Here is a 24,278-nt window from a genome sequence, read left to right as displayed (position 1 = left end):
CCTGAGCCATTGTAAAGCCCTTCCAGTGCTGCTGCTAGTGGGTCCCTCTGCAGGCCAGTGGCTGGCCTGGCCAGGGCTGCAGCCACGCCATGGTAGCAGGGACCCTTGGGTCTCCCAGCCTCATGAGCCGTAGCCTCAGACTCTATTCACTTGCTTCTGCTGCACGGTTCAAGTTCCTGGGGCCAGGATAGCTGGCTCCTGGGTCTAAGAGGAACTTATCTAGGGGAAGTGACAGAGATGGTGCAGCCACCTGCAGTGCCATGTGGGTAGATGGAAGCCAGAGGGAAGCAGAGCTCTGGGAGTGGGAAGGCACTGTCCCAAGGGAGGCGGCAGGCAGAGGAGAGAGGGCACGTGCATGGCCAGCATCTGAGCTGGCTTCTGGCGGGTGGGCAGTGCTGGTGGTTGGGGGTGAAGTGAGGGATATGCCAGGAGGTGGAAGCTGCATGAGGGGGGCCCAGGCTCAGGAGAGGATGTGGGTGTGGTCCTGCTTCTGTGCAAATGCGCAGAGGCACCCGGGACTGGGCTGGTGGTGGGGCTGTGATGCTGAGCTGGGAAGTGTGGCTGGATTCTGGAGAGCAGGCTCTGTGCCTCGGCTTCTCTCCTGCTGGTTAGGAGGGTCGGAGGGGGCCCTGCTGTTCCCAGGCCCTGCTGGTGGGCACCAACCTTCCAGTGTGAGGCTAGAGATTTGTCCTGTTCTGGGTGGGACCTTGACAGCCACAACCGGGTGTCCCAGACAGGCTCTTCCATGCTGGCCCCTGGGAAAGCCCTGCTTGGCGGTGGTGGGTGTTTCCTGCCCCTGCCCCAGGAGCCTGCAAAGCTCCTGCTTCTCTGACCTGGCCCTTGGGACAGAGTGGCAAAAAGTGTTAATCAAGGCTCAGAGGGCAGAGCTCCTTGAACCCCAGCACCGATTCTCACATCCTTGAACCGCCCCCCCCCCGAGTCCTGCTTGTTGCAGAACCCTCGAGCCCACCTTAGCACATGTGAAGCCTGGGAGCCATTGTTTCTGGCTACACATGGGCAATTACCTGGTCACTGTGCAAAGACAAACTGTTCTGGGGGAGGCAAGCCACTTGCTTGTCAGCACTGTGGGGATGGCAGTGAATCAGCATGGCTCCTGCCAATCCCTCCACCCCCCTCAAGCCCTGTGTTGGCTGTGCCTGGCTCTGGGGAAGCCCTGACCCGTGGGTTGCTGGAGCCTCGAGGGAGGCCCAGCCACAGCTGGGGANTGAGCCTGCAAAGCTCCTGCTTCTCTGACCTGGCCCTTGGGACAGAGTGGCAAAAAGTGTTAATCAAGGCTCAGAGGGCAGAGCTCCTTGAACCCCAGCACCGATTCTCACATCCTTGAACCGCCCCCCCCGAGTCCTGCTTGTTGCAGAACCCTCGAGCCCACCTTAGCACATGTGAAGCCTGGGAGCCATTGTTTCTGGCTACACATGGGCAATTACCTGGTCACTGTGCAAAGACAAACTGTTCTGGGGGAGGCAAGCCACTTGCTTGTCAGCACTGTGGGGATGGCAGTGAATTAGCATGGCTCCTGCCAATCCCTCCACCCCCCTCAAGCCCAGTGTTGGCTGTGCCTGGCTCTGGGGAAGCCCTGACCCCTGGGTTGCTGGAGCCTCGAGGGAGGCCCAGCCACAGCTGGGGAAGTGGCGGGGGAGCCTGCTCTGAGCCCACCCCTTTCCTGGGCTCCAGCTGAGGTGGTGTGAGCCCCTTGCACCTGGCTCTGGCCTTCCAGAAAGGAGCAGGGAAAGAGCCTTGCCCAGAGCCTGAGGGTGGGAGGGTGCCAAAGGGACTGGAATCCTCACCTAGGTATTTGGACAGTAAGGTCTGCTGGTGCCTACCCCCTGCAAGGGTATGTGTGGGTATGCATGTGGGTGCCAGGTGGTTGAGCCACGTCCAGTGCCCCTCGGGAGCCTTGCCCAGGTCCCCACTTTAGAGGTCCGATGGCAATGGTGGGTGGGAGGGGCTGGGCCAGCAACAGCCCCCAGCCCACGGTTCCAGAAGGTATTGACTGAGACCAGATATTGATCGCTGGGATCAGAGCTTGGCATATCTTGATAGGCAGGAAGCTGGGGTGTAGCCCGTGCTGGCAGCTGGCTTGCTACAAGTCCCGGCATGGCCCAGAAAATGAGTTGGAGGCCCTGGGCAGGCCATTCTGAGCCTATCCATCTGGCTGGGCTGCTGGAGTCCAGCCATACGCTCAGGTCACCTCCTGGGGTCAGCTCGCAGGGTCAGCTCTCAGGGCAAACTGCAGAGGTTAGTCTCCTTCCTCCACCCTGGGCATCCGGCTTGTGATTGCTCAGGAAATAGCTCCCAAGCAGAGCAGATTTTCTTTGTGGGTTTGGTGCATTCTCTTGTTTAGTGGCTCCTTGGGCAGACCCCTGTATTGACCCAGGGACCTCCCAGGAGGGTCCTGGCAATTTCTGGACATTCCAGGTGTTTGGTCCACCAGCCATGATGCCTAGGGCCTGTGAGCTTTTAGACAGCCTAGAAAATTGTCATGCATCTTCCGGCTCCAAATATATAAAGAAAATCCCAAAATTGTAATTAATGAATATTTATGTGTAGGTAACATTATTTCAACCAGTTAACTACAATGCAGTCCAGCTATCGCAGAGTTGTATGTAGATGCAATAAAGTGTAAATTGTATGAACCAAATGTATAATGTATTTCTAGGATCAGAATTATTAACTTTATACGAGTCCCTTCAAAAAGCGTATAGACAGCATTATGCCTACTGTGAGGAGTGGGTATATTTTAATGCATCGGCTATGATATGGAGTGGGAACGTTAAAACCAAGATGCCCCATGTCCTGCTCTCCCAGTGCCTGTGGCTGTGGCCATAGCAGAACAAGCCACCAGGAGAAAGGCCCCCGGGGCAGGGAGGGGTCAGAGCGAAGGAATACCCCCACTTCCTCTTGTCCTGTCCTCTGATCTGTGGCCGGAGCCTTTCCCACTGGCCTAGCCCACCTGGCATTCAGTCAGAGGTAGGCCTCAGAGGTTGGCCTCTAAAGGTGGAGATGTGTGGGTGGGTGAACATCAAATACAGAATGACCAGCACGTAATGGTATCATTCTATACATATGGTTCTGTATCTTGCTTTTCCTACTTAACAGTATGTTTTGGATCTCTTTCAAAACCTTGGCACTTATAGATACATTTGATTTTTTTTCATGCTGCAGAATATCTCTTTGCATGACTGTAATATAATTTAATTTACCTTATTGACAGACACTTGCATTATTTCTTATTTCCGGATAGCTATTTATGCCATCACAAACCACACGGCAACGTCTGTGCCTCCTTCTGCCCCAGGCTCTTTCTGTAGGAGTGATGCCTGGATTAGACCGGCCACCACCTTTCACTTGTGTTGGCTCTCCCAAGCCTGGAAGCCCACTGTTCCCACTGCAGAGGGGTAGTTGGTGATGATATGTCAGGGCTGGGCAGGATTGGGAGGTGTCAGAGGCAGGGGAGTGGGGTTGTCAACTGTTCTGATTTTCCACAGGGGTCTTGGTCATTTTCCCAACTTGTCACTCAGCCCACTACCTGGGGAGGGGAGTGTAGCAGCATTTTGAGAGTCTGCAGACATGTTAATTCTTCTCAGCACATGTGTGTCTTGGTGGCATCGGGTGGCATCCTGTGGGTTCACACCACCCCCAGCCATGAGTTGTATGCAGGCACAAAGTGACTCGGCTTTCACTCTTTCTGAGATGGACAGAGCCCAAGAATTTTGGGGAGGGAAAGGGCAGGCTTCAACCTGCTGGGGATCTGGGCACTTTCTTGGCTCAGCCAGGTGGATGGAATTGAGCTGAAAGTTGGGGGCTGGGAGGGTGGAGTGGGGGTGAGAGCTGGGGATGTGCCTTACCATGGTGTGGGCGGCAGCAGAACCAGCATGTTCTTTGCTCTGGGATAAGCTCCCTCCGAGGGGTGGGGACAACCAAGCTGATGGAAATCCCTGTTCTGCAGGGTGGAGACTGGTTCCCCTCCGTTTCACAGGCCGAGGCCGACTCTGGGGATTTGGGCAGCAGATTTAAGGGCTGACAGCAGAATGACACGATTCACTTATTGACCTTTCCTGGGACGCTTGCTCGCTCTATTGCTTACTTCTGCAGGTTCTTTGTTCTGTGGGTGAGTCACCCCTGTCCTGCCCTCATGCCTCTCTGCCTTCTCCCACCTCCCTGCCCTGAACTTGTTCCCATTCATGGATTTGGCAGGTCACCGCTGAGTCCCTTCTGTCCTGACCGTGTGGTTTGCACAGTTCTGTCACTGCATGGCCTGATGGCTTTGCAGGGCCGCAGTTGCCTGCCACGCACAGGGAGGGATGGAGGAGATGACCTTGGCTCTTTCTGGCCCTGTTCGTCTGAGGTTTGGTGAGGCTCCACTCAGAGGAGCCTGGTGAGCCCCTGGCCCTTCTTGGTCTGCCAGTTGCTGATGCTGTCCCATCTGGGCATCTTGTCACTTTTGGTTCATCCAGGTATACGAGGTGATTCAGGGTCCTCAAATGCAGGTGTTCACAAGATGAAATAGAACTTCCCTTTATCTATCAATCAATCTACCTACCTATCTATCTGTTTTTCTGTTTATTTTTATAACTAATATAGGTATATTTTATTTTTATATTTACATATTTTAATATATAATACATATGTAATAGTTTATTACTTATCCACATATATAATATGTTGCATATTACATGTGACATAATATATGGTATCATTTATATAATAACTAATGTAACTAAAATAAAATGTAATCTCAATCTCAAGCCTTCATTCTGCTAAGGGGATGGAAACTTAGTCTTGGGGGTCCCCCTTCCCAGGGTTGTGCCTGACTTCTGGGGGCTTGGCATTGGCAGGATTTCTGGTGGTGAGGGCACCTAGTGCTTGATGTCACCTGTCACCAGCCCTTTCCTTGTCCTTGTCCATCCATTATGTGGCCTCCCCCTGAGCCTCCCTCAGCACCATCTGCAGGCCTCCAGCTCACTGGCTTTCTCTGTCCCACTGGGGGCACTGCTGGGTGCACATGAGTCTTGCTGCGCCCATGCCATGCCAGGGCCTGGGAAGACTGCTGTGACATGACCTGCCACCCCAACGCATCGCTCGCATTTCTTCTAGGGGGTTCTGTGCTCTGTTTTCAGAGTCTTCAAACCTATCTGGGGACTCTGCCAGCCCACTAAGGCTTGGCCTGTCCTGTGGCTTACTTGGCAAACTTGAGAGGACCATTTTTTAACACCCCCCCGACACTAGACCACAAAAATTATTCTCAGTAATAATGGTGAAATGAAATGAGAATAAAGGCCAGAAAATAATGCAGTGATCAATTTCACTTATTTATTTATTAATTGAGATTATTTTCTTTTATTGAAATATATGTAGTTATAGACTGTTTGTGTCACCCCTAAATTCATATGCTGAAATCCTAACCCCCAAAGTAGTGTTCTTATATTAGGAGGAGGGGCCTTTGGGAGGTGGGAGGAAAAACACAAACCATGTTTTCCTGTACTAGTGCTCAGTAACAGACAGACTTCTGTGACCAAACGTGTGGGGATTTCTCCCCACCAGCAAGCAAGCCAGCAATTCTGCCATGGACACCAGCGGGTGTCCTCTAATTCAATTCAATTCCAACTCTATCTACCTGTGAGATAGTGTCAGAACCCACAGGTTGAGGGCTTAGTCCCCAAGACTGCGCCCCTACCTCAGCTGCCAGTCATAAGCCCAGGCCCCTGGAACTGCTGACCGGCCAGCTATTCGGGGTTCCCCAACCCCCTCCTCGGGTTGGATTAGTTTGCTGAGAGGCTCACAGAACTCAGGGAAACACTTACTTACATGGACCGATTTATTACAAAGGACACAGATGAAGAGATACACAGGGCGAGGTGTGGGGAAGGGGCATGCAGCTTCCGTGTCCTCCCCGGGTGCACCACCCTCCAGCCAGCTCCACGTGTTCAGTTATTGGGAAGCTTCCTGAACCCTGTGCTCTTGAATTTTAATGGAAGCTTCATTTCATAGGCATGACTGAAGCATGGACAACAGTGTAGCAATGCGACTGGACGAAAAGGGTATGATCTCATGCTGATAGACTGAGTGGAAACCCAGCAAGGCCTGTCTGTTCAGATTCTTCTTGGCCTCTCTGTGCAGACTTCCTCCCTTCCGAGCAGGACCCCTCCTGAAATGAGGGTCTTATGACTTTCAATCAGAGGAGGTAGGTCAGAGAATTTCTTTATTGCCACCTTTAGGACAGAAGGTTGGAACAAGCCAGGAACCATGGATGAAAACCAAAAAAACACATATCATAATATCATAGGTGGTGATTAGGTCATGAGGGTGGGGCCCTCAAAAATGGGATTAGCGTTCTTATAAAAGGGACCCCAGAGAGCTTTTTCTACCATGTGAGGACACAGCTAGAAGCCGCTGTCTATGAACCAGGAAGCAGGCTCTCAGCAGACACTGAATCTGCTGGCACTTTGATCTTGGACTTCCAGCCTCCAGAACTGTAAGAAATAAATGTTTGTTGTTTAAGCCAACCAGTCTATGGTATTTTTGTTATAGCAGCCCAAATGAACTAAGACTTATGTGTGTGTGTATATACGTACATACATACACACACACATACATATATATATATAAACAATTAAATAAATATTAGAGCACATATAAATATTCACACCTGAAAACACAACTGTTTATTCAGTAGTTTGTATATTTACTTAACTGGACTTTGATCCTTTGGTTATAGTCTGGTATATTAATGTTTTACGTAAATGATTATCCAGCAACCTAAAAGTGAATTTTTATAAAACAAATACCTGTAGGGCTGGCCCGGTGGCGCACTGGAGAGTGCGCCGCTTGGGAGTGTGGCGGTGCTCCCGCCGAGGGTTTGGATCCCATGTGGAGACCGGTTCCTGCTCAGTGGCTGAGCGCGGTGCGGGTGCAACACCGAGGGTTGCGATCCCGTTGCTGGTCCCCGGTACGGGCGTGACACCGAGGGTTGCGATCCCCTTACCGGTCAGTAAAAAAGACAAAAAGGAAAAAAATAAAAAAAATAAAAATAAAATAAAACAAATACCTGTAAAATGTAAAATTTAGGCAACTAAGTTATACCACCGATGTAATGTTTTATTCTTTGAATTGCTCTTTAGTGCTAAAACAAATAGTTGAAAAAGAATACATTTCAACTCTAAAGATTTAATACATTAGTTGAAAAAGAATACATTTCAACTCTAAAGATTTAATACATCTAAAGATCTAATACATTTCAACTCTAAACGTCCAGTGGTCTTTTAGAGGGAGACAGAACTGATGCAACTAAAGTTCTCTTTCTCGGTCTTTACAGTCACGGTGCTTTTGTCATTTATTTTGAGTCTATTGTTTAAACACAGACATATGCAGCGTCCAGGAGAAGGTGGAGACCAGAACTGAGTCTGAAACCAGCTCCAAGGATTCCAAACCTTCATGAACTCACTTGTGAAACAAACGTGTTGGACAAAAGGAAATAAGCAGATGAGGTGCTGGGTACGCCGATTAGCTCCACTGAATCTTCCTACCACGTATACAAACATCAAGACATCACATTGTACCCATAAAGATATAACAATTCTTAAATTGGGGACCACCTGTCTAACTTGGATTTCTTAGAAATAATTTCCACGTGAAATATGTTTATTTAAAAATAAACACGCAGACATCACATTGTACCCATAAAGATATAACAATTCTTAAATTGGGGACCACCTGTCTAACTGGGATTTCTTAGAAATAATTTCCACGTGAAATATGTTTATTTAAAAATAAACAAGCGCTCATTTGGAGCTTGCATATATAATAATAATATTAAAACTCAACAGTAACTGCAGCAAATAGTTAGAACTTAGGGGAATTCTTCAGGTAGGGGTGTTTCATCACTGACATTGTTTAGAATTGTTGGTGATGATAAAAATCAGGCTGACTTTCAGTGGGTCCTATTGTTTTAGATCCTTTTACTGCCCGCTCCTGGAGTGGAGGGAAGACCACAGGTCTCAGCAGGGACCAGTAACACAGACTGACACTTGCTCTTTACTTCCTGGCTGCCCTGGGGATCCTTTTCTTGTCTGGGGGTGCGGTGGGGGCTTTGGAAACCTGGCTGTTATACCAAACCAGTGCCCGGAGGCCCTTCCGTTCCTCCAAAGACCTAGGGTTTTGAACCATAAGTCCAGGAAAAGACTCCCCTGCCTTTATCATAGCCCTTTTCTGGGGCCGCCTCTGCCTCCCTGATCAGGGGAAGAGCTAAGAGAGGAAAGGAAAACAAGAGGAAAAATAATATGTGTTAATGTTTCAAAAATTCCCCACCTCAAGTGGACGGGGTCATGTGGTTCTTGGCAGCTGCCTCTGGCCTGCCCCAAATTTGAACTCCTGGGAACCCTAGACTCGAGTCCGTGATCTGGAAGGGCCTGGAAGGGCATTAGGGAACATCTACTCCACCCTCTGTGTTCCGGAGCAGAGATCTCAGGCCCAGGGAGGAGCTGTCATTTGTCAGAGGTTGCACAGAGAGCTGGGGGCAGAGATAGGATTCATACCCGGGTCCTGGGTGCTCAGCCCAGGAATCTTTCTGTTGTTCTGAACACTGTCCCTGACATTTACTGCTTAGCTCTAAGTACACCCAACATATGCACTTATGCTCTGAACTTAATGGAGCTACGCGGCCTGTAAATGTGCTAAAAAAACACCACTGCTGGCTGTAATGTACTTTCCTCTAAAGTCACTGGTGGGTCTCTCCCGGGTGGATTCATAATGCCAGGAAGTATCTTAACTAGAGAACATGCATCCCTTAGTCCCAGAGGCTGGAAATGGAGGTGTCTTGGTCAGGCAGGGGACAATTGTAAGCAACCTGGTCCACAGTGGCCCAGGAGAGGCCTGTGCCAGATATGTGGCCTGGCCTGGGGGTGCCTTTCAGGGTTCCCTGGGGACAGGAAGTGTGGGGGCTGCCTTCTTGGGCCTCTGACTCAGCGTGGGGTTCACGTCCAAGTCCAGGGTTGCCGTCCACGCTGCTCCCCTGAAGTCCATTCTTTCCACAGTGCCAGAGTGATCTTTTAAAAATTTAAGTCAGATCATGTCACTTCTCTGTATAAACCCTTCTTGGCTTCCCACAACACTTAAAATAAAACTCAAGACCCTGAGTAACCTGTCCCCACCTGTTAGCCTTATCTTGTGTCACCCCCAGCGCCCCATGGCTGCACTGGCCTCCTTACTTCCAGGGCACACTGAGCTCCAGCCACCTCTGGGCCTTTGCACTTGCTTTCCTTCTGCCTGGACATCAATTCCTGATTGCATCTTCTCGTCATCAAAGTGTCAACTCCTCTGTCCCCTCTGTAGATAAATCTTCCCTGATGACCATGGGCCACCCTCCCCTGTCACTCTGGATCCCAGGATCTGTCTTTCTTTTCTTCACCTTGGTCACCATCTGAAATGACCTTGTGTGTTATCTGTCTCCCCTGTAGACTGTAAGTTCCATGCTCACCTTTGACTCTCCCGGGCCTAGCTACATGGTGGGTGCTTGTTAAACATGTATGGAATAAATGAACGGGGTTCCGAGCCTTTCACCCTGCAGCCTCCTCTCCAGGTGGTTTGTGAGCACTTGTGGGGGGTGGTGTGTGTGCGTGTGTGTGTGTGTGTGTACAGTACTCAGCAGTGCCTGGCACATGCCAAATTCCCAGGGTTTGCTGTGACAGCGTCCTCTCCAGGTGGTTTGTGAGCACTTGTGGGGGGTGGTGTGTGTGCGTGTGTGTGTGTGTACAGTACTCAGCAGTGCCTGGCACATGCCAAATTCCCGGGGTTTGCTGTGACAGTTGTGGGGGGTGGTGTGTGTGCGTGTGTGTGTGTGTGTGTACAGTACTCAGCAGTGCCTGGCACATGCCAAATTCCCAGGGTTTGCTGTGACAGCGGCTGTACCACTGCCACTCCTGGAACCTGGCTTCTCCAATCTCCTGAGACTCACTCAGCAGTGTTACCTCACCCCTCTGCTCACACCTAACTTCCATCCCCATTGCCACCTGCTAAAATCCTTCTTACCTTCAGGACCCAGCCTGAAGGCAACCTTCTGCAAAGCCCCTCTCACCCTTTCTGGGAGAATATGTTGTTTGCCATGACCGCAGCAACAATAACCAACACCTACACCCTGCCAGGCATTGTGCTCAGTGTGGTCTCATTCACAACAGTCCTCCGAGGCAGGTGCTATTCCTGTCCCCATTTTACAGATGGAGAAATGGAGGCTTGGAAAGTTGCCTAAACTCTTGCAGTCAGCAAGTAGAGGAGCCAGGGTTTATATCCTAGCCTGCCCCCCAACCCACAGTCTACAGCCACTTTGTGGAGTCTATCTCTCCCCGCACCTGCAGCCCTGGTCCCTGGTGTCTGCTGTGACCAAAGCGAGCTGAATTCCCATAGAGCCTGTGGGTCCTCCTTGCTGTTTGCAGAACCTGAGCACGCCGTGAGCCTCAACGACCAGTGCTGGATGGGATTGAATTGAATTCCGGCCCTTCTTCCCTGCCATGCCAACCACCTGCCCCTTTGGTCCCCTTCCTGGGGACCATCCTTTATTGTATTATTTTTGCCAATAAAGGTTGGCTACATAGAATCAGATATGGAAATTCTGAAGGAAAAGGAGATCATGCGCTAGGGAGGGACTGATAGAACTTTGGCAAATAGAACGCGACTATTAAATGTCACCTCGTAGTCCAAGCTACTAAGGAGTGAGCTTCGAAATACGATCCTGACTGAAGTAATTAAGTCCTCTCTTTCTCTCTTTCTCTCTTCTGGAGGGGTGGACCTTTATGTGGAAAGGTCCACGCCTAAGGTTGGCCACTTCTGGGACTCTGCCCCTCAGCAGACTACACAGTGCCAAGTGTGTGGATGTTTAGGATAAGTGGATCTTTGAGCCCTTTCTCCTCATAGGTCTTATCTGTAACTTGGAGCTAATGAAGGCCACCAGTCCTCCGTATCAGAGGAGCTGTCAGAGTTCATTAAGTGATGGGAGGAAGTCAAAGCGTCCCAGAGCGGCCAGGCTGGAGGGGCCAAGGGCAGGTGGTGTGGGGAAAGGAGTGTGGTTGGTTGGGCCAGGGCCTTGGTGCTGCCTCTGGATTTCCCAGTTCCATGGGAAGACAGCTGAACAACGGTGACCATAGTTCACAGGAAGTCCCCTAAGAATTGCTTCGAGGAGGAAAATACAACTGGGTGGCTTCAGAGGGCTTCCTGGAGGAGGTGTCTGAGCTGGGTCTGGCGGGGGCTGGGGTAGACCTTGTGGAGGAAGCAAGGTCAGAGCTGGGAGAGGCCGGCGCCTCCCGCCGCTGCTCTTCCACCCCGCACACACGGCTAAGGCCCTGCTATGTGCTGGGTCTGGTGCTGGCACTGGGGTCACCATCCAGTGTGGGAGGCAGATGCTCATTGCGGTGGTGACAGTTTCCGTGAAGGAGGATCCCTGAGTGCTGTGTCCCTTGAAGAGCTCTGAGAGATTGGCAGGTGTGGTCCAGTGAAGAGGAGTGGAAGGAGCACTGTGGCAGAGGAATAGTGTGTGGAGCTTGGTGGCTGCAGGGAGCAGGGCACACACGAGAAGCCAGCATGGCCCCTGCAGAGCATCCGGGGTGCTGTGTGCTTGATGTGGCTCAAGACCTCAGGGCAGGGCCAGTCCACACAGAACCAAAGGGGCTTTTGGGTTTAACTTGGTAGGTCATGGGACACTACAAAAGTGTTAGTGGGGTCAAGGGCAGGCTCCTCCTCCGTGGGGAGGCGGGGTGGGGTGTGGCGGGGCGTGGAAGGGAAGAAGTGCATCCAGTGACTGGTGGGTGGAGAGCAGGGTTTGTTGGGGGTGGGGAGGTGGGCACAGCCAGGTGCCCGCTGTGATGTTCAGTTCACTGAATCTTTTAGAAGCTCTGCGTGCTCTGAGCTCTCGCTGGCCTGCACCACACTGGAGGGAGGGTTGGGATTGCAGTGGGGTTTGGTTTCATTGTTATTTCTGCTTTGTGGCAATGGCTATTGTTATGTTTGTTAAATGAACGTGAATGATCCCTCTGCCAGGGCTCATGAACTTGGATCCCGCACCCAGGCTCCCTCCAGGCGTGGGTCCAGCCACTGCCTGCCCTGGCTCTGCCCTCAGCCACATAGACCTTCCATATAGTGTGGGTGTAGGCGTTGGTGTCAGCTAGAGAATGGCTCCCAACAGGGGATCTCCCGTGGCTGGGCCAGTGACTTGAGGCCCCCTAGGTGTGTACCCTCTTGCCCCATTCTGTCCTCCGCTCCTCACCATCCTATTGCTGGAGACCCTACCACAGAGCACTTCTCTCCCCCAAGGGTAAGGAAGGGAGCGAGGGCAGAGGGAGTCCTGACCCAGTGAACTGGTGGGCCCTGCCTGTGGGCTATGGAGTTGGAGGGGGTGGTGGTCAGGGCTGGCTGTGTTTCCCAGGTCTCGGGGTGAGTTGGGTTACATATAATCCAGCCTTTCTCAGGACAAGCAATTCGTTCTTTCATTTCAAGAATATTTACTGGGCTACAAGGAAGGTGTGGTCCCTGCCCTCAAGGTAGTTACATGAACCTGGTCAGGGCAGGGGGTCACACCTGCAGGCTGGCCTGAAGGTGGATCCCACAGACACAGGCCCACAGCCTGGTGTCCCCACTAGCTAGCTTGGGAAGTCACATCTCTCCAAGCCTCAGCTTTCTCATCTGAAAAATGGGCACAGCGCCTTGTCTGTAGGGTTAAGGTTAGAGAGGGCTAGTGGCAGCATGGCTGGCCTCAGACAGTCCTTGTGCTGACTCCGGAGTTAAGCAGCCCCAGCTCTGTTGAGAGGCTTTCCTAGGCCCAGGGGGCTCCCCAGGCTTTCCTTAGTGAGGAGCGCTTTCTGCCAGGAGCTGAGCTCATGGGCAGGGTGGGCCGCAGGGGCCACATATCAGTCAGCTGTCCTCCCTTTCCTGGGAGCTGATCCAGAGACACGGGGCTGGGCGTCTGGTTTTCATTGTGTGGCTGTCTCTAATTCCTTTGGCATCTGAGCTTCTTTTCAGAAGGAAGATGATGCACTTAACTGGTCATGACCCAGCTCAGTGCTGCGGAAAAAGCACCGGGCTTGGTTTCAAGCAGAGCCGGACTGGAAGCCTAACTCGGCCACTCACTAGCTGTGTGACCTGGGTAAGGCACTCAATGGCACTGAGCATCCAGGGCCCCATCTGGAAAATGGGAATGATTATTTCTGCCTTGACTACTCCACAAAGCAGGAATGGATGTGAAAGTGTTTTGTAAGCCATACAATATGAAACTGGAACTCTCTTTGTGTTGGCACCAGGGAGGGTGGGGCTCTGCCCAGGGGCCCTGCCCCACACGGGAACAGCAGGCACTGCTGGCTGAGCACCCGGCCCACATGTCCAAAGTGATGATAGCGACTTTTGGGTCAATGGAACAGAGGCCCATTTTAGAAGTTGCTGGCTGGTGACCCTGAAGAGTGACAGGGGCTCGGAAAGGGAAGGGCTCACTCTGGTCAGTGTGGGTTGGGAACAAGACACATGATAACAGTGATAACAGATAACACTTCTGAGCGCTTACTCTGTGCCACACAAACCTCTAAGAATTTCCCCTATTAGCTAATCGATCCTCTGAGAGGGGTACTGTTCTTCACTCCTTCAACACCTCGGAGGGAAGGAAGGCACTGCTGAAGCAGGAACTGGGTGTATGAAGGGGCTACTCACATCCTGGGGGCAGTGGGGCACCCCGCTGGTGGAGCCGGGCCTTGAGAGGTTTAGATTTGACACAGTCAGCAGTAGGAGCCCCTGGAGGCTCTTGACCTAATCCTTCAGGGTGGGTGGGATGGAGCTCCTGGGAGGGGACAGATGGACTGGCTGTGGTGGTGCAGAGTCCAAGGAAAGAGGTGGGGTTTCCTCATTCTTCAGTCTTCATTTCTGAGCACAGGTCCAGCTACCGCCCATGCGGCCCCCATGGGAAGCCTTGATGCCAAGATGTGCTCAGAAGCTGGGCCATATGTGGCGTGGGGGCCCAAGGTCTCAGCACCATGGCAGGGCCAGAAAGGCAGCCAAATGGCCCAGTCCTGGTCCTGCCTGTGATATGCCTCATGGGTGGCTCTCCTGGGGCTTGGGAGCTGGCCCTGGGCAGGGCTGGGTTTGGAGGAGCCTGGAAAATTCTGCGCACATTGGCAGGACACCAGTGCAGTGCCTTCTCAGTCTGAGCCCCCTGCAGGTAGACCTTGGTCAGGGGCCTGGCCAGGTTGGGGAGGGGGTGGTAGGGCAATAGCCGTGGTGGTTAGAGACAGGAAGCACTCTTGGTACCTTTTCTCTCAAGTAAAATGCAGCCCCTTGCCAGGGAGGCCACCACAGACCTGGCCAGGTTGGGGAGGGGGTGGTAGGGCAATAGCCGTGGTGGTTAGAGACAGGAAGCACTGTTGGTACCTTTTCTCTCAAGTAAAATGCAGCCCCTTGCCAGGGAGGCCACCACAGAGGGAATGGACGGAGGAACTGGCTTGGACTTTCTTTTAAAAAGATTAATACTCGGTGTCTGAATAGAATATTGGGGGTGTTCGGGGTTCAAATCCCCAGCGATCTGCAGGGGTAGGCCGTGGAATGTTGTTCGGGAAAGCAAGGGAACCACAGGATTCTTAGCCCATGGTAAATATCCCTGGACCTTGTGTGAGTGGAGTCCACCTGGACTAATTTGTCAATACTTCTGAAAACTACCCTTTGCCCAGGAGGCACTTGGGGTAGCTCTTGCTCACTGTGGGGGCAGGCCCTTGGGAAGGTCGGAGGTGAGGTGAGCTGGGGAGGAGTAAATATACACTGTGTGCTGAGTGACCTGGGGGACAGGTGGCCAGAGGAAGCTGTGAGGAGGAACGGGGTGGCCCGTCCTCCCTGGGTAGCTGTGCAGGGTGGGACCTTGTGCTTTGGCCACAACCCACGTCTCCCTTTGCAGACCTTCTGCCTAGTCCCATCCCACAGCTCAGCACTGCCTGGCTTCTGCAGCAAAAGGGATGCTGACACTTCTGTCTGAGATGGTCTGCCTGGTGCGACAACACGGGGCACCCAAAAAGTCAGTGCCAAGTAAAAAGGCACAGGATTGGGACAAACCTGCTATAAGGGACATTTTTTGAGAAAACTGGGGAAACTTGAATATTGATTATTACATAAGATGAAAGTTTATTGACATGGAAAGGTGGAGAATTTTAACTGAAAAAAAGTTACACAAAGTATGAATGATATGGTATCATTTTGGAAAAAAATATGCTTAGAAAAAACATCTAGAAGAATATACAATAAGGTATCAATAGTGATATTTACTGGGTGATGGAAAATTACTTCCTTTTTTAAAATTTATCTGTTTTCTCACACGTATTTTAAAATTTTCATTATTTTAAAATTTATTTTTTCACAACTCCTACACATACACTGCTTTTGTTGTATTAAATTTTTTTTTTTTAACTTAAAAATGTTTAGTAAAAAATTGCTATCCTGCAACTGAACAATCTAACCCAGGCATTAGGTGGTGGCCACTAAGGGGAGAAGCCTCAGTCTGACAATGGGAAGACCCAACTTCTTTTCTTCCTGGCTCCCAGCCTTGAGTAGAACCCAAACCTCCATCTGAGTTCTGCACAGAATCCAGAGAGTGCTGATAATTGCATAGCACAAGAGTCAACTCTGAGAAGATCAGCAATTAAAAAAAAAATTATTCCAGCTTAGTTTTCTGTCAACCAGTCCATGCCTGACCCTTTCACTGAAAATCCAACTTCATTTTAACACTGGATTGGAAAGCCCCAGAATTTGAAGGATAAAATTGCTAAAATGTTCTGGTTTTTCCTGCTTCTCCCTGGAATGCTCTTGGGCTTTCCTGGATCTGGGAGGATGTTGGCTGCCATGAGGGTATGGCAAGGATAGTCATATCAGGGCTAAGAGCCATAGGATTTGAGAATAGGGAGGTTGGGACAAACCTCAATTTAACCTGCGTGGAATAATGCCCTGGGGGACACTCCAATTTCTCAGCCTTATATTTCCATCTGTCTAGAGGGTAGAATAACCCCTGCGCCTCCCTGGCACACTTTTACCTTCTCAGGAGAGTTGTGCTACCTGTGACCATGGCTCAACTCTCTTTGAGTGCACATATGTGGGGAGGGGTAAGGTAGAATGGCTGCATTCCCATTTCATGGTATTTATACTTTGAATGTAGCCACTAATGGGCACCCACACCACACCCGCTCCAACCCCAATCCTACTGTGTTACAGGCCCAACTTCCTCCCAATCCCGTTCCCAGACCTGTTTCTGCCTGTCCTTCAGCCCAGCCCCCATTCCTTTCTGGGCCATGCCTACACCTATGCAGAGAGGAGAGAGAGGACACCTGCACTTGTCTGAGCTGGGCAAGCTCCATGGTGGCTCTTCCTGGTTCCTTCAACATAGCTATGAAATCCACACTCAGTGATGGTTTTGGGCAAAGATGCAGCTGATGGGAGAAGTGTAGAGAAGGTATGGGCTGGAAGAATGACAGTGTCCCCCAGCAGCTTTCCCACACATCCCCATTCTGATGACAGGGACATTGAAAAAGGATGATGTCACCCGATTCCACCTTTCCTTGCATTCAGAGTTTATAATCTCTCATGCTAGAGAGGAATGTCTAGAAAGGACATTATTTTAAAAACATGTTTATTGTGCAACAGCTACAAGGTTAAGGCCTTTCCTTAGCTGGGACTCGTCCCTGCAGCTCAGCATAGGGGGCTGACTCCAGCATCTCCTGCTTGGGTGGACACTTGCCCTTGGCTCTGGCCCATCATGTGCTCCTTGTTATACCATTATGGCGGGCATAGGCCGAATTACAATTTATCTGTCTTCCTGGCTAGAAGGAGCAACCGAGGGAGGGGCTGGGCTGCCTGGCCTTGCTCACCTTGGGATCCTGCATCCAGCAGCGGGCTGGGTGCACACTGGGCTTCAGCTGATGATTCAGACGGGTCTTGAGGGGCATTTGCTAGCATTTGTGTTTTGGACAATTCTGCTCTAAAATAAATCGTACTATTTAGATAAAAATGAAGGTCAGGAATCCTCTTCTGGTTCCAAGTTTTCTGAGCAGACTGTTCTGATCCAGAGTCAAGATAAATTACCTCCTCTTTGAGCTACTGAAACCGTCAGATGTTTTACTGTTTGCTGCCCTCTTGTGGCACAGAAGTGATAAAAAGACTGTCATTCCCTTTCAGATAATATCTTGCTCATTTATTTGTTTGACACATAGTTAGGGAGCAGGCCACTAGGCAATGTGTGGGGGCAAAAGCGAGAACCACACATGTTCTCCACTTATGGAATTCCCAGGCTAGTGGAGGTGGCTTTTCATAGAACCTGGGTCTGAGGACAGAATATATGCCTTGGCTTTGCACAAAGGGGCTGATGACTTTGTACCCCAGTACCCTGGCTGCCAGACAGAGGTCAAGCGGCTACTACCTAAGCCTCTAGCAGTCTTTCATAACTAGTTACCTCCCTTGTGAACAGAACTGATTAGATAAACTCAAAATCATATCTTTCAACTGCCTCTCTACTCCCCCACCCACCCCTGCCTTTCTCCTTATCGACTTAGTGACTTGTCTTCTCCAGAGGGTCTCTTCCCTTTTCAATCCCTACCATGATTCTGCTTTGCCTCCTGTTAGGGGCTGAATTCTGTCTTCTCCCAAATTCACATGAAGCCCTACCCCCTAGTACCTCAGAATGTGACTATTTTGGAGACAGGGCCTTTAAAGAAATGATTAGGTTAAAATAAGGCTGTTAGGGTGGTCTCTAATTCAATCTGACTGATGTCCATATAAGAGGATATTAAGACACGCAGGGTCACCTACCCCCTAGTACCTCAGAATGTGACTATTTTGGAGACAGGGCCTTTAAAGAAATGATTAAGTTAAAATAAGGCTGTTAGGGTGATCTCTAATTCAATCTGACTGATGTCCATATAAGAGGATATTAAGACACGCAGGGCCCAGAGATGTGCATGTACAGAGAAAAGACCATGTGAGGACACAGAAGACAACCATCTATAAGCCAAGGAAAGAGGTCTCAGGAGAAACCAAATTTGTTGACACCTTGATCTTGGACTTCTAGCCTCCAGAATTGAGAAAATAAATGTTGGTTAAGCCACTCAGTCTGGGATTTTGTTGTGGCAGCCCTAGCAAACGAATATACTTTCTTATAAAAGACTTATTTCTAAAGAGGCAGTTATTACATACATATTGAGGTATTCAAGGACATAAACACGTAAACTTCCTCTTGGGCCTGGGCAGTTTCCAAATTTGTCCATAGGATCCTTAAGATAAAAAACTGAGCTATTTTTTATTATGTTCATTTAATCTTCATAATAATCTATTTTATCAGCACTATGCTCTAACCAACTGAGCTAACCGGCCAGTCCAGTAATCTATTTTATTGATGAAAAATTCTTGAATGTCAACTTAACCAGGGTCACCGGGCGGTGGGGAGCAGTCCTGCCTCCCTGTGCCTTCTCTCTCTCTTTAGTCCAGAGCAGCTGATGTGAGCCTGGGGAGGGTCTTGGGATCAGAGCTAGAACTGTGTGATTCTATCTCGAGTGAATACTGGCAAACTGCAAGAAGACTGATCCATAAGTCCTGTTGATACTTGCAAATGGTGGTTTAGTTTCTTCCTTAACCCATTCAGAAAAAGCTTAATTCTTCTAGAAAACTCTTGAATAAAATCCATGAGGCGGGAGGTATTATCACACCCACACACCACCCTTTTCTGAAAAGTCCTCTTTATCTAGTAACCTGTCTGAATTGGGAGACCAAGGGGAGAGCTCGTGTACATTCTAGTCTTTGTCAGCAGTGACTCCTAACCACACTGTTATTCTTGCAAATACATTAGTGGCACACGGAATGTAAAGTGAAGCAATATCCACAGAGAAGGAAAGCCCTGACAGATTAAAAAATCAAGCAGTATGTCACAGCAGAAATAACATTTCCAGTGTCATGAGAGATCAGTAGGAATACTCTCCACCAAGGAAGTTACTTTCTCCACCATGTTGACCACATTGTACAACACCCAATTTGGGGGGAGGGGGAGAGGGGCGTGGCATGGTGTGTCCCAGAGCACTGGACAGTATGAGAGCCCCTGAAGTCATGGTGTCTTCTCTACATCGCTTGGCGACACCCTGTTGCTGGAGAAACCATGAGCCCCGTTACTCTCTGTACGAGGACCAGAGAGTCTGTGGCAGGCAGAGGCCGGCTCTGCCCACTGTGCTGGCTCGTAAGAGAACACTAAGTAAGGGGGCTCATCTGTGAACCCAAAAAACCCCTCAGACTTCAAGGAATCCCACAGAATCCATTCTGACCCTCTGTCTCCAGGTTAGGGAGCCATGAGTTACCAGAGGGTCCTTTGAAAGTATCTGGAAACACGCATATATTAGTAAGTCAAAGAAGATCTGAACTTTCCTAGAAAAATCAGTTTATCCTCTCATACATGAAGAACATTGCTTAAAGGATTTTCATTCTTTTACCTGATGTTCTTGTGACTCAAAACAAACCCTGCCACATTTGTAGGCTGCCTGGGCCTTGCCCACAGCTCCTCTGCTGCTGCTCAGGTCTCACTTTCAAATCCTCCACTTTTCAAGCCCCAGCTCCCAATTCCAAAAGGCCCTCCCTGACTGAGGCAGCTCTCTAACCTATCATGATGAGGCTGTGCCACAGAAAGGCTGGCTAGTGGCTGTCATCCTCACTAGTCTTCTTCTGATATTAACACGGGAGTTTTTCTCATCACTTCAGAACCTGCCCCTCAGCCGAACATTCAGATACTTATTGATGAAGGCAACAAAATGAGTGACAGACTATAATTTTTCCATTCTAGATCTAATTGAGTAAGCTATGTCTCCATGCCAGGAAGCTGTACTGCACCTCCAGGCTAGCATCTAGAATACAATCTGACAGAAGCTTAGGGCAGGTCTGTGACAGTGGTTTCATCAAGATCAATTCCAGAGTGCAGCTTGCCGTCCTTCGCAGCTGCCCAAGGCATGGAGGCAGAGGTCCACTTTACCACCCAGTCTCCTGTTTTGCTCACCAAGATGAGGCCACCTAGACCTTTGAGCCTTGACTTCATATAACCCAATGACAGGTCAGCAGCCTCTTCTAATGTCTTTCCTGCAGACAGGGAAAGGTTGAGAAACAACACACATTACTGAAAGGAATCTGATGGGAAAATCATTTGTGATATTAAAAACCAAAGCAAATTAAAAAAGACTTTTAGTAAATGATTTCTACTTGAATGCTTAAAAGGAGGATCCTCACCTCCTTGCCCTGACACAGAGCCCTGGTATCAGCCTAAGCAGAGTTGCCTTCCCTCCCACATGGAGGCCCAACGTCTCTCTACTGCCCCCTTCTCCTGAGACGCGAAAGACAACAGTATTCTAAATGCGCTCCTATTCCACATCCTAACAAGGTGGAAAGAGTCAAAATAAACTGTTAACACCTGAAAGCAACATTTGTCACAAACAAGAAAGGGTTTCATATACTTCTCCATCTATTTAGCAAATAGCTTTTATATACTTGTCTTCACAAGTGATGAACTGTTCTATGTTCTGTGTACCTTGTTCTATGTGGAAGAGAGTGAGTCTGGCCAGATTCACCTTCAGGATGCTTTCCCCGTGCCCTGTGGTTGAAATGGCTCCAATGTCGTTGTCAGCATAACCTCCTGATCCTGCTCAAAAAAGATGATTGGTTCTAATTGAGCAGCAACAATCGAGAAATTCGAACACACGTTACAAGTCTAATGCTACATAAATGTTAAATCCCAGAGTGCTGGAGTGTAGACAAAGGTCAGATTAGTAGCCATGACCTGTGGATGCAAAGATGGACTAGTCAGCACAGTGTAAATACCCTGGAAACCAGGAGAATGAGGGGAGTCTTAGGGGACGGAGGCCTGACCTTTCACAGAACAGCTACATCAGGACAGCACCTCCTTGCCCCAAAGCATATCCATCCCATCTGGATCGAGGAAGACACCCCTCTCCCTTTCTCCTCCCCACACCACACACTATGAAGAAAAAGAATACCATGTGACTGCGCTGTATGGATCACTACAAAGGCCACATTCAAATAACTTTGGGGAAACTGATACCTCCAAACCTAACCTGCATACATACTGCCCAGTGATTCGGAGGGCAGTTCTACTTGTTGAGGACAGCTTAATTGGACCTGAGGGAACTATTCTGGGCTATGCACTTAAGTGGGGTCTGGAACTCAAGCTTAGATACGATTTCTTCCTTATTTTGGTCCAGGATTGAGCAACCTTTTAGCCTTCTCTCCATCATTCCGTATCTGTTCACCCACGGCTACCAGCCCTAGAGTCCTTTAGCCTTGGGTTCACCTTTACTCTCCCCCTAGTTGATACAGAAGCATCACATGATTGACATTTACCTTCTTTATTGATGCTGGATGTGGGGAAAGGACTCAGGAGTTGAGAAGTTGCACTGAATGTACAAAGTTCCAAGAGTTCTCAAAGGCAGATGATCCCCTGGTTCTGGAGGGAGCTGAGGCTGGGTAGGGAATGTGAACTATTGCAATCAGAAAAGGCGTTTTTCCTTTTTCTTGTAAGCTTCTGCTGTGGGATGAACTGGCTAGATCCCATGGTGTCAATCAGGCCCTGATATTTGGAAGCAGCCAAGACTTTGTTTTCTTTTCAGTTATTCTAGGACCACAAAAGGCCATGGTGGCTCAAAGAGTGGTCCTGGCATGGGTAGCAGGACTGTGAAGGGCCCCCAACACTGCCCCGTCTGACTGTCCGTGCAGGGTCCCTGTGGCCAGCTGGTGCACTCCCAGGGGAGGGCTCATCAGAAAGGCCAAGCAGAGCACACTTGCTGCTCATAACCAAGACAACGACTTCTGAGAATTTATGCTGTGCCTTTTCTCTTTCGAGACTCTGCTATTGTAACTCAATAAGTTCAAGATTAGTTTGTAGCATATGACTGGGGTGGTCCTGTAGCCTGGTCTGAACCCACCCAGATGCAAACTACACTATCTGGGCAGAAATATTTTGGGAGGATTTTTGCTAAGGAGGAAAGAAAGGCAGACTATTTCATATTTCAGGGGAGTGAGGCTATCAGGCCTCTACTCTTTAGAGAAGCTTTGAGTGTCTAATCTGAGTTCATGACAATATAAAGAGTATCAAGAATCATCAAGACCGTAGATTATTATTAAAGATTAGAGCAACAAATTAAAAAGGGAGGGTACGGTTAGTTTCCCACTGCAAGTATACGCTGCTCTTTTGGACGTGTGGAACAGTTGAGCTGTTTCTCAGAACTTCAACCATCTGCAGGGGCTAGTGGTGATTTCCACAAGGAAGGTCTGATAGTCTGCACAGAGTGAAACATTCACAACCGCCCCCACCCTGCCACTCATGCACTCCTGGGAATGAGCTAATGTGCTTCAATGTTGAGGCAAAGAACATTTCAATCTGTGATATTTCTGTAGAAGCGTGTCACTTTCATGCCACTCAAATCTATAACTGCAAACTTAAATTCTCAGCTTCCTAAGATCATTAATTTGAGCCCACACCTGCGAAGAGGTTTCACGTACTCTGCGAGTAAGTCTACAGATCCTGAAACCAGGGCTAAGGAGAAGACAGAGGCACTGCAGGGTAGCTTGGGGGCACTTTAGCATCCCCATCTCCATTACTCTCCCAAGTAGTCCCTAAAAAGCATGCAATCTAGGAAAAACAGTGTGCCTACCAGACACAAATATCCTTTCAAAGAAGTGCCCTGAACAACGCCTTCCAACCCAATGCAACTCCAGAAATTCTGAAGCTGCCACCAACAGGAGAAAGGAAATGAAGAAAGGAAGAAAGGGAAGAAAAGGACAGCGGGGCGAAGAACAGAAAACGAGGAAAACCTGATGATAGGGAAGGAAAGGAGAAGGGGCAGGAGCTGTCTTTCAGTCCTACCTATACACGGTGTGTCCCCAACTCGGCCAACCATTTTATTAATGATACCGCCTGTGGAGGTTGCATAAGCTACGTTTCCTTTGCGGTCCAAGGCAACAGCACCCACGGTTCCCAAGTTTCTGCCAAAAATAAACAGAAAAAAGTGACAGGCTGAAGATGGGAAACGCTCCCACAGCCAACGGTGTAACTTAAAACCATTTAAATCCCCACATTATATGTTAAGGGCAAATGGGGCACTTTGTTTCCAACATTCTAGACTCATGAAAATGGCAAAGAAAGCCTGTATGCTTCTTATCTACATATTAGTTACAGGTAGATTTGCAAGACGTTCCTTCAGATCTCCCCTTTAAGAGTATATCCAATCCCAACACCACCATATTCTGTGTCCTTAGTTAAGTTTTATTCCTATCTCATTGTTCTTATCTACAAAACAGGGATAAAATAATAGAATGCATCTCAAACTTTGGTCTGCATAAGAATCTCTTGGGTCCCTGGATCCATCCCCCAAAGTTCTGGAGCTGCCAAAAAAAAAAAAAAAAAAAAAAAAAAAAGGGAAGAAATAAGTTGGTAGATACAGGGTGGGACCCAAGATCCTGTACTTCTGACAACCTTCCAGGTGTTGCTGGTGCTGCCTGTCCTCGGACCCGACTTTGAGTACCTGTTTCAAGGGGCTGCTGTGAAGATCAAATAAATTAATTCCGACCCCCCCCCAAATTTTATTATGAATTTTCAAATAAAAAAGTTGAAGAAATTGTACACTGACACTCATATACCCACCACCCAGATTCTATAATGAACTATATTTGAGGCACTGTTTTAAGTGCTGGGACACAACAATAAACTAAGTGGACAAAGTCCCTTCTCCCATGGAGTTTGCACTGGGGCAGAGGGTGATAGTAACAGAGCAATAAAAATTTCATGTGGCAATAAAAACTAAGGAGAAGAATAGAGCAGTGTAATGGTAGGGTGATGGTGGGGAGGTGGTTTTTTATATGGTGCCTCTAAAGGGAGCAAGGGAACACCACGCTGATTGCTGGGGAAGAATGTTCCTGAAGCAGAAACATGCTTGCCATGTTCATGAATGGGGTCACTGTGGTTGGAGAGAATAAAATGAGGGAGAGAATGGTAGGATGAAGGTCAGAGGGATGGCCAGGGGTGAAGGCTCTGACAAGTGCGGTCAACATACAGCCTGATTACCCAGGATGATCATATATCCTGATTACCCATCCTGATTACAGTCCAAATTTATGCCTGTTGTCTTAGCTTAATTATTAACAGTGTTCCTTTAACTCTCAAAAATAAGTCCCAGTTTGAACATTAAATCATACGATCATCCTACTTTCAGGCCACTGTTAAG

At 49.1% G+C, this 24,278-nt stretch overlaps 1 protein-coding gene across 1 annotated transcript; it reads right to left on the bottom strand.

Annotated features, from left to right (window-relative positions):
- Nucleotides 1-18,734: 18,734 nt before the first annotated feature.
- On the bottom strand, nucleotides 18,735-23,040 carry ASRGL1 (asparaginase like 1; the record flags this gene model as incomplete). Its single annotated transcript, XM_008573512.1, has 3 exons — nucleotides 18,735-20,124; nucleotides 20,570-20,680; nucleotides 22,922-23,040. Coding segments are annotated over 3 exons (436 nt in total), but the record flags the coding sequence as incomplete, so codon positions are not given.
- Nucleotides 23,041-24,278: the final 1,238 nt, after the last annotated feature.

The sequence above is a fragment of the Galeopterus variegatus genome, unplaced genomic scaffold (genome assembly GCF_000696425.1).
Source record: "Galeopterus variegatus unplaced genomic scaffold, G_variegatus-3.0.2 Scaffold926, whole genome shotgun sequence".
NCBI classification, from domain to species: Eukaryota; Metazoa; Chordata; class Mammalia; order Dermoptera; family Cynocephalidae; genus Galeopterus; species Galeopterus variegatus.
The sequence above is the reverse complement of the archived record's forward strand: the minus strand, read 5'-3'. Positions and strand labels throughout refer to the sequence as shown.